The sequence below is a fragment of the Colletotrichum graminicola genome (assembly GCF_000149035.1).
Source record: "Colletotrichum graminicola M1.001 genomic scaffold supercont1.231, whole genome shotgun sequence".
Classification (NCBI taxonomy): domain Eukaryota; kingdom Fungi; phylum Ascomycota; class Sordariomycetes; order Glomerellales; family Glomerellaceae; genus Colletotrichum; species Colletotrichum graminicola.
Genome location: NW_007361235.1, coordinates 4,007 through 15,339, shown reverse-complemented (window position 1 = coordinate 15,339; position 11,333 = coordinate 4,007). Strand labels below are relative to the sequence as shown.

Sequence of the window (11,333 nt, the reverse complement as noted above, 5' to 3'; positions counted from 1 at the left end):
AATTTATACTATATATATAATATAATATAATCTTAATTATTTATATACTAACTATATATATATACTTATATACTTATAGACTTTTATAGTTGTAACTTCTAGACTTATTACTTTAGTTTTTAAGAACTTAATACTTCTTAAGATTTTACTTTCTTTTTTTAATTTCTATATATATATATATTTATTTAATATTTTAAGTCTTAATATATGGTATTATAGAATATAAATAAGTATTAAAGTTATACTTATACTCTTTATAATTAATATTTATTTTATATCTTGTATTATTATATTAAATACAAAATACAATACAAGATACAATACAATACAATACAAATACATGTATTTTTTTCTTAATACAATACAATACAAATACATATATTGTATTTGTATTGTATTGTATTGTATTTGTATTGTATTTTTGTATTGTATTGTATTTTGTATTTTTCTTTAACTCTCTGCTTAATTTCTTATAATAGAAATATTTATTATAATTCCTTAACGTATATATATAGTAAGTAATATATTATAGTAAGTAACACACGTTCTTATTATTTGTTCTATCTTTATCTTTACACTACCTTTTCTCTACGTATAATAATAAAATCCTCTCCTTAAGAAACCTAGATTATCTTTACACTTTTAGCTATCTAAAAAGACTAAAAATTATCTATATAAAAAGCAGCCTTTATCTATTAGCTACCTAAATCTACACTCTGTTATTAACTTACTAGATATATTATATAAGGCAAAAGATAACTAAATTTAATAAAGATAATATAAGTAAAAGAAAAAGTAATTCTTAAGAGGGTTATTAACCTAATTATTTAAAGGTTTTCTTTATAATAAAAAGACATATAAGATATAGCTTACTAACTCCTAAATAAATATAATATAATATATATTAGACCTTAATAAGTAAAGAGCTTTATATAATAATAACCTTAATTAAAAAAATAATTTTAATATTAAATTAACTATTAACAGGCCTTAGCTAAAGATCTTATAATTATATAAGGCTAGTTTATATTTATATAAAATATAATTATAAAGTATAAGATATAAGATTGTAATATTTATAATTTTAATAAGACTAGGTTCTTAATAGAAATACTATTATATATAAAAGTTATTATAACCTCTAATTATAAAGGAAGGCCTTATATAAAGCAGCCTAGTAATTAAGAATAGGTTTTTATTATTTAAGGTGTATATATAAATAGCTAGGTAATACCTCTATATATTATTATAAAAAGTAAATATTACCTCCTCTCCTAGTACTAAAATAGCTAATTCCTAGCTAACTAGTATATCTACTTAAGTAAAAGTAAATAAATAATAAATAAGATTAGCTTAAATTAGTTAAATTATTTTAACTAGTATATAAAGGCTTATAATAAAAGTTCTTATTAACTCCTAATTCTTAATACCTATAATAGCTATAAATTAACTAAATTTAAGAATTTCTATAAAGAATAAAAGATTATTACTTTATATATACCTTCTTATTTATTATATAAGCTTTAGCTTTTTAATATAAGTTATTTTAGCTTATTAAAGCTTTTATATAGTAAGGAAATTAAGAAAGTAATATAAATATAGATTTTATATATTATAAAAGATATCTTTTTTCTTACCTTTAAAGTAGTATTTTTTACTTTAATAAAAGAACAGAATATATAAGCTAGCTTTAGATAGGCTAACCTTATACTATTTAACCCTAAAGTAGTTATTTCTTACCTAAACTTTAAGCTAAATATACTGATACCTCTTAGCTTATATCTAACTAGCTTAAGCTTATAAGACCTAAAGATACTAACTACTATACTTAAGGATATATAAAGTACTAGTTTACTAAAAAGAAAAAGATCTAAAAATATTAAGAAAGCTTACTAACACTAATATATAAGGTAATTAACCTCTAAGCTGAAAGTATTAGTAAGTTAGTATATAAGCTTACTTTTATTAAAGCTAAAAACCTTAGACTTTATATAAAGCTAAATATACTAAGTAAGCGCTAGAGGGCTAAAAAGACTTAAATATATCTTAAAAGGTTACTTAATATAGCTAAAGTAGAGGCACTATAAGGAGAAAAAGAGGGTATTAAAGCTAGAGGTAGGAAAACGTCCTAAAAAGAGGGTTATATAAAGGGTAGTAAGCTATATATATAATAATATAGTAATTATAAAAAGACTAGACATAATATATAAACCTATAAAGTAGTTTAAGATAGTAATAAAAAATAAAGTAATATATAGTTTTAATTAATTTTATATAATCTAGTTAAATTAACTTATTAAAATAATAAAAAAGTAAGTAGATATATATTACTTACTGTAATATATTACTTACTATATATATATATTACTATTTTAGTTTAGTTATTAAGTATTAGTTTTGAAGTTATAATAAGTTTAGAAAAAAGCCCTATAAAAATACTCTTAGCTCCTATTAAATATTATACTAACTATACTATCTTCTTAATATAGTCTACTATAACTAAAGCTACTCTTAAGACTATTACTTAAATACTTTATTACTTTAGAACTAACTGTTTAAAACTATAAGTATACTAGTAAACTAGTATTTAAAATACTTTAACTATCTCTCTATATCTTATATTTATTTCTTAGTATATATATATAGCTTTAGCTATAGATTATAAGATTATTATACTTTAGGTATATATTATATAATTTATCTTAGACTTATAATCTCCTACTGTAATTAAGTGTAGTAGATATAAGGGTACAGCAGTTTGAGGTAGGCTGACTTACACTACTGTTAAATATAGCAAAGTTACAGATACACGTGAATTGACTAGTAAATACATAGTTGCCCTATAGTAAATCGTCAGGGAATAGGCATTGAGATTGTCCTACTTTTAAGGTGATTTCACTAATCAAATGGCCAGGATTAGCCTAGGATTTCCTACCTAAGGAATAGGGGGATTTCCCTGTTCCTACAGGATTTCACTATAGTTACATATAACGTAATCAATTAAACATAACAATCCCTATGATTCAACAACTACTGCCTTTTGTAGTAGTATATGTACTACTAGTTTAGTGACAGGGTAGTTAGCTGTTAGTTAAATGTCACTTTCTAGGCATAGCTGCTAATAACAGCAGCTGAAACTGTAAAGGAAAAATAATTAATTACAGAAGCACTAGATAGGCCAGCCTGGAAAACAGTGGGAGCCGGATTTACTTAGTGGATACAGTAGAGTACCCTGATTCGCGTCCGGCCGGCTAATGTTTAAAGTTGGATCCCGAAAGCCCGAACGACTCCCTGTGGGGTAGTACGGGAATTAAACATAGACTAATAACATAACTACATGACTTAGTATCCTAAGTGCCAAGTGACCTTACATAACCCAAGAGTGGGTCTCTATAAGTAATTACTAATAGCTATTGGACAGCTAGCCTAGATTGTGGTACTCTTATTGGTCAGAGGATATGTGAGGTCGGTCACCTGGCACTGAATGGGATAACTACGATCTTGCTAGCTAGGACGCAATAGGACATAACAATAACGGCTTATAGTTATGAATATGCTTTGTAACTCTAGAATATAAGGGTAAAATGTGATGACTACCTGCTAGACCTTTGACGATTTATGACTTAGAGGCGACTGAGCTCCGCAATGCAAACATGTTCAGATACTTGAAATTCCGACAGGACTGGGATCTCGGGAATCTGATGCAATTTACCGGGTTATTTGCACGGACACGGATTTCTTTCCCTCCTCGAGCAGTTCTGGGAACTGTCATCGAATTACATAATTAACAGTTTAATATGTCCGGTTTATCACGTAACGTTGTCGGTATATGTATATAATGGCAAACCTGCCTCGATTACAATATTCTTTCCAGCAATCGTCTCATCACTCAAGTCAATGCAAAAAGGCTTCAGCTAGCTTGATAACACACAACCTACTACCACAATTTCGTTGCTTGTACCTTGAGTCTTTAAAGTACTACATTTCCGAAGTATACCATGTACAAGAACCAAGGTCCCGATATAAGTCTATATCTCTTCGGAGATCAAACCTTTGATATCGCGGAGCAGTTCAAAGATCTCCTCCGATACAGGAACAATCCTCTCGTCGAGAACTTCCTCGAAAAGTCATATCAACTAATGCGAAAAGAGCTATACCTATTGCCATCCGCTGTTAGAGAGGGCCTCCCTCGGTTCACCTGTATCGAAGATTTTGTCCTCCTTGGCCCGCAAAACATCGGGAAGTGCAATGCCCTAGAACTAGCTCTGACCTGCATCTATCAGATCGGAACGTTCATCAGGTAAGGCTTAGACTAGATATACCCTGATGGTCCCGTCCTCTAACAAGGCTTAAGGCGCAACGATCTTGGATCCTATAACGATGGGGAGTGTCGCGTTATCGGACTCTGTACTGGCGCCTTATCAGCGGCTGCCGTAAGCTGCAGTACTAGCCCGCTTGATCTCATTTGCACTGGTATAATCGCAGTGAAGACGGCGTTCAGGATCGGACTGAAAGTTACCGAGGTCGCCGGGAGATTAGCAGCTTCTGACCATCAACACCAAAACTGGTCTCTCATTGTCTCCGGCATAGGTATCTCTGAGATTATCAATGAGTTTTGCCATGAAACCGTGAGAAACCTCCTCTGTAAAGTCTGGCTGGTCCCTCTGTTTGCTAACTTCTTTTGGTTCAAGTCGCTATCAGCGGCCAGTAGGCCCTATATCAGCGCTTACATGGAAAAGTCTATGACTTTAAGCGGACCCCCGCCTGTGCTGAAACAATTTATCAAGTACGCGAGCTCTTCGGGTCTCCGGTTCGCACCCATCTCAGTATATGCTCCATACCACGCCCCCCATCTGTATTCCTCGACAAATGTCGCAGAAATCGTGAACAGCCTTATGCCCGATGAGCTAGCACTTCGGCGGGAGATCGTGCCAGTTTTGTCCAGCACAGGTTCTCAAGTCCACGGCGGCACGTTCAGATCCATCCTGGAGGCGGCTACTGCCCAGATTCTGCTGGAACCCATTAGTTGGAGCCACATGTTGAATCAGTTGCAGACGTGCCTCGCCGAGGTACGCCCGAAGTCGTTCACTGTATTTTCCACGGGAAGCCATATGGATGAAACGATCTACGCCGCACTCAACAAGACTGAGTGGCGTTATCTCACGCCTGTCAACGTGGCCCAGACCGAGTCTGCGAGGGCTCAGTCATTTGAGCCTCAAAATGGCACTAATAAGGCCAAGCTGGCAATTATTGGAATGTCTGGGCGATTCCCGGGTGCCAAACACAACGAGGCTTTTTGGGATGTCTTGCGCCAAGGCTTGGACCTGCACAAGCCGGCACCGGCCCTTCACTGGGACGTCAAGACACACGTTGACCCTACCGGAAAGATCAAGAACACGAGTGCGACGCCATTTGGTTGCTGGCTCGATGACCCTGGGGCGTTTGACGCCAAGTTCTTCAACATCTCTCCACGGGAAGCGGCGCAGATAGATCCGGCCCAGAGACTTGCGCTGATGACAGCATATGAGGCGATTGAGCAAGCCGGAATTATTCCTGACGCAACGCCCTCTACACGGCGTGACCGCGTGGGCGTCTTCTACGGGGTGACGAGCAATGATTGGATGGAGACCAACAGTGCGCAAAATATTGATACCTACTTTATCCCGGGTGGGAACCGCGCCTTCATTCCCGGCCGTATTAACTACTGCTTCAAGTTCAGTGGACCTAGCTATGCAGTTGACACCGCTTGCTCATCAAGTCTAGCTGGCATCCATCTGGCTTGTAACGCTTTGTGGCGTGGCGAGATTGATACAGCTATTGCTGGCGGCACTAACGTCTTGACGAACCCTGACTTCACGGCTGGTCTAGATCGCGGCCATTTCCTATCTCGAACGGGTAATTGCAAGACGTTTGACGATGGTGCTGATGGCTATTGCCGTGGCGAGGGTATTGGGACTATTATCCTGAAGCGTCTTGACGATGCCATCGCCGACCACGATCCTATCCTGGGGGTCGTCCTGGGCGCTTACACCAACCATTCGGCCGAGTCTGAATCGATTACACGCCCTCACGTCGGTGCCCAACGTGCCATATTTAGCAAAATCCTGAACGAAGCGAGCGTCGATCCTTTCTCTATCAGTTACGTCGAGATGCATGGCACAGGCACCCAAGCTGGCGATGCTGGTGAAATGTCCAGCGTCCTCGAGGTATTCGCGCCTCCGCCATCCCAAGTTGTCAAAGTACGCAAGAGCGACGAGCCCGTCTACATCGGGTCGGTGAAGCCCAACGTTGGCCACGGAGAGGCTGCTTCGGGCGTCACAGCTCTCATTAAGGTTCTGCTCATGATGCAAAAAAACGAGATCCCTCCGCACTGCGGCATCAAGACCATCATCAACCGCAAGTTCCCAACCGACCTGAAGGAGCGCAACGTCCATATTGCTCTGGAGCCAACTACGTGGCCTAAGAGCTCAGACCCTTCTCGACCCAGGCGTGCTTTTGTTAACAACTTTAGTGCAGCTGGAGGTAACACGGCTTTGTTGATCGAGGACGCACCCATCCTACCTGCGCTGCCTACTGCTACCACCTCTACAAGACCTCATCTTATTGCCGTGTCGGCCAAGAACGGAGCTTCACTCCAAGGCAATCTCAAGTCGCTTCTCCGTTTCTTACAGGAGAATGAAGACATTCCATTGGGACAGATTTCCTACACCACGACAGCGCGTCGCTTACACCACCAACATCGCGTCATGCTGCACAGCTCGACTGTAGGAGAGGCCTGTTCCCAGATCGAGGCCGCGCTTCGGGATGGCACGGGAATGAAGAGGCCCAAGAGTGCGCCTAAACCCATATTTTGCTTCACAGGTCAGGGGGCCCAATACCCGGGCATGGGCAAGGAGCTCTGGGACAACTTTTCACTCTTCAGATCCGAAATGAGTCAGCTCGACAAAATGGGGCAGACGCTCGGGTTTCCTTCAGTCATGTCAGTCGTTCAATCCGACGAGAAGGATATCTCGGGTTTCCCTCCTACCGTAGTCCAGCTGGCTAATGTCTGCATGCAAATTGCGTTGGCTCGGCTGTGGGCCTCATGGAACATTACCCCTGCTGCCGTCCTTGGCCATAGCCTAGGCGAATATGCTGCTCTCAACATCGCGGGTGTTCTGTCGGATGTCGATACTCTTTACCTCACTGGCAGGCGAGCTGAAATCCTTGAGAGAAAATGTGCGCGTGGCACACATGCTATGCTTGTCGTCATGGCGTCTGTCGAGAAGATAGCCGCCCTTCTGAAAGGTGAAGCGTACGAGATTGCTTGCATCAATTCACCCGTTGAGACCGTCCTAGCCGGCACAGTACAGAGAGTCGCCGCTCTTAAGGAAATGCTGACGGCAAGCGGACTGAAATCGACTGTTCTGAAGGTTCCCTACGCATTCCATTCCTCTCAGATTACACCCATTTCCGACGAGTACGAATCTGCGGCTTCTTCTGTTACTTTCTCCAAGACCAAGATCCCAGTCCTCTGTCCCCTCGATGGCACCATTGCTGACGGAGAAAATCATCCCTTCAACGCTCGCTACCTCGTCCGCCATGCTCTCGAACCTGTCAGAATGATGCAGACCCTCTTGAACGCAAAGAACGAGGGCATCATCAATGACCGGACTGTGTTCATCGAAGTTGGCCCGCACCCGGCAATCGCTGGCATGATCAATCCAGTGTTGGGCAAACAGACGGCATGCGTGGCATCTCAATCCAGAGGAAGGTCGTTGTGGAAGACCTTGGAGCCTGCTCTGAGCACGGTCTACATGCTTGGGGCTAACGTTTCTTGGGGCGAGTACCAGCGCGACTTTGAGTCGACACACAAAGTCATTAAACTACCTGCGTACAGCTGGGACATTAAGGACTATTGGATGCAGTACGTCAATGACTGGTCGTTGCGCAAAGGTGACCCGGCTGTAGTGGTCAGCAAGGAACCAATGATGAGTGAAACAAACAAACTTGATAGTACGACCATCCACAGGGTCGTTGAGGAGACGGGAGACGCAGCCCAGGTTCGCCTCATTGTAGAGGCAGACATCCAGCGCGACGATCTTTCCCCACTCGTACAGGGTCACGAAGTCAACAACATCCCTCTCTGCACGCCATCAGTCTACGCAGACATGGCCTTGACGCTCGGTAAATACCTGTTGGACAAGTACCAGCCTCAGACGCGACACAGGCTGGTAGACGTATCTGACATGACTATTTCCAAGGCTTTAATCTTACGAGCCGGAGCCGCCGAGCAGCTCTTGCAGGCACATGCTGATGTGGACTGGAAAACTATGTCTGCTCAGGTCAAGTTCATGTCTTTCAACAACAAGGGCAAGTTGCAGGAACATTCGCGGTGCACCCTAGTCTTCAAGGACGGAAATCTCCAGGAGAAGCTCCAAAAAGACTTGGACAAAGTTCAACAAAAGCTGAAGGCTCTGCGAGATGGAATTGCGCAAGGCACCACAGCTCGCTTCAATACTGCAATGGTATACCGAGCCATTCGTCCTCTTGCCCGCTTCCATAACGACTACCGCGCAATCGACGAAATTGTGCTTAACAGCAATACCCTGGAAGCTTCAAGTGTTCTGAGCTACGGGGCTGTGAAGAGAGGTGGTCACTTCCACACTCATCCGGCTATCATTGACTCTCTCACGCAATCTTGTGGGTTCACAATGAACTGTAACGACAGCAGCGATCTGGACGTGGACGTTTTCATGAATCATGGCTGGGGTTCTTTCCAAATCTTCGAGCCAATTGATTTTGAGAAGTCATACACTACTTACACACATATGCAGGCCGGGCAAAACAACCTGTGGTATGGTGACGTCGTAGTCCTTGACGGTCATAAGGTTGTGGCTTTCTTTGGCAAGATTGCGGTTCGTACTTTCTGCCTAGACGCTCCTGTTGGAACCCTACTAACTTCAATGACAGATTCAATGTGTTAGTCGGCGCGTTCTCAAGGTCATCTTATCGATGGAAAGCGGACAAAAGTCGAATGCCCAGCAAGCCAGCGCCGTGAAAGCTCCACAGAAGGTCGCCCCTACAAGGCCTGTGGTCACCATTCCATCTAGCTCGCAGCCATCGACAAAAACGTCTGCCCCGTCGGCATTGAGCAACAAGTTCTCTACGGCCTTGAACATCATCGCGGAAGAAAGTGGGCTCTCTGTTGATGACCTGTCAGACAACACCGTCTTTAGCGATGTAGGCATTGATTCACTCCTGGGATTGACCATAGCGGCTCGGTTGAAGGAGGAGCTAGATGTCGACTTAGAGTTCAACTCGTTCTTTTACGAATTTCCGACGGTAAAGGACCTGAAGCATCATTTTGGCAACGGGCCCGAATCGGCCGACGAGATGTCGTCTCCGGACACTCCCATGTCTCAATCCGGCTGGGACGATTTATCAACCCCTATAACCGTTCCTTCTACACCAACAGGATGTGCAGACCAGCCGAGCCAGAAGGTCGACTTCAACAAGGTGCTTGACATAATCTCAGAGGAAAGCGGAGTGGCCGTTGAGGAGCTCACCCCTGACACTAATCTTGGCGACTCGGGCGTTGATTCCCTTCTCTCGCTGGTGATCGTCAGTCGCCTCCGCGACGAGCTTGATCTCGATATCCAGCAGGAGTCCTTGTTTCTCGATTGCCCGACTGTGGCCGATCTCAGAGAAGTCTTGACTGGCCGCGGCTCTCGGGTAGCGGCGCCCAAGTCAATTTCGCCGGCTTCTTCGGCATCGTCTAACTGGACACCAGCTCAGCCAGTTGTTACGATGGAATCCAAAGCTTCTCCTCTTACTGCCACTGACAAGGACGCCTTGGAAGAACGTGAGAGGGCCGTTGATGCTTGCGTTAAAAAGTACACTGCTGGCTGGACACCTCCGACCTCTGCGCCGTATGGTGCGATGCCGATTAAAGAAGAGAAGGTCGTTCTCGTGACAGGTGCCTCGGGAAGCCTCGGTGGACATCTGGTCTACCATCTCGCACAATTGCCGGATGTGAAGACGGTCATATGCCTCAACCGCGAAAATAAAGCCGAGCCATTCACACGTCAGCTCAAAGCTATGAGGGACAAAGGAATCCGTTATCCTGAGAATCTGAAGCATAAGTTGAAGGTCTACCAGACCGATTACTCCAGGCCCAACTTCGGGCTGGACGAGAAAACATACGTCTCGCTATGGAAGACCACGACGCATCTCATCCATCAGGCTTGGCCGATGAGTGCTAAGCGCGCCTTCTCCGGCTTCGAAACGCAGTTCCAAGTATTACGAAATCTAGCAGACTTTGCGACATTAGCCGCCTCGCAATATCCGGCCGGATTCAAGTTCAGCTTCCAATTTGTCTCGTCGGTCGGTGTAGTCGGACATCACAGGCTAGGAAATGAGCCAACCATTGTGCCTGAGGAGCTAGTTGGCATTGAGAGTGTTCTGCCCAACGGTTATAGCGATGCCAAATGGGGCTGTGAGCGGATGCTGGCAGCAACGATGGGCAAGCATCGCGGCTTCTTCCGCCCTATGGTCGTACGGCTGGGCCAGATTGCCGGGTCGAAGACAAGCGGGTACTGGAATCCGATGGAGCATTTCGGGTTCATGATGAAGTCTTCACAGACGCTCAACGCTATTCCCGACGTGCCTGGCACCGTCTACTGGGCGCCCGTCAATGACATTGCTGCGACCTGTTCCGACCTTATACTTTCGGACCGCGAGCCCTTCCCCGTCTATCACATCGAAAATCCACACGGCATTCCGTGGCATCACATGACACGCGTGCTTGCCAAGGCGATAGGAATCACCGACCTGATTCCCTTCAAGGAATGGGTCAGGCGCGTGGCCGAGGCGCCGCAGCGTAACAACCCGGCTTCTACTCTTCTCGAATTTCTCGACGAAACCTATCTGCGTATGGCGTGTGGTGGGCTCGTTCTTGGTGTCGATCACACCTTGGAGCATTCTAAGACGCTACGCGACCTGGCGCCTGTAAATGACGAGATTGTTAACAAATATGTCCATATTTGGAAGGAAATTGGGTTTTTAGCAAATAACTGAAGTCAGGGTAGTGAAAGATATAGTGATATTTAGTATCTATTGTTTTTTTTATAGAGACTATTCTAAATGTGAAGTAATTAAGATAAATATCACAGAGTGGCAGCCCTAATAGCAATAGGCCATATAAGCGGTGTGAACAGCAGTGCTCAGTGAGGATCAGTTAAGCATTGGTGGACCTTTTGGCGTTTTGGCTCAATTAGGTAGAGCCAGGCGTCAAAGGTCTATTAGGGTGTGAACGGCCGCTGGTCATGAGGAGTGATTAGTGGCCAGGGGGT

At 43.1% G+C, this 11,333-nt stretch overlaps 1 protein-coding gene across 1 annotated transcript; it reads left to right on the top strand.

Moving 5' to 3' along the window:
• Positions 1–3,998: 3,998 nt before the first annotated feature.
• GLRG_11956 (beta-ketoacyl synthase domain-containing protein) lies at positions 3,999–11,058 on the top strand (the record flags this gene model as incomplete). The annotated part of the gene is made up of 4 exons (XM_008102639.1): positions 3,999–4,300; positions 4,355–4,628; positions 4,692–8,897; positions 8,953–11,058. 4 exons carry the CDS (start codon positions 3,999–4,001, stop codon positions 11,056–11,058), a joined length of 6,888 nt encoding a protein of 2,295 aa, XP_008100830.1.
• Positions 11,059–11,333: the final 275 nt, after the last annotated feature.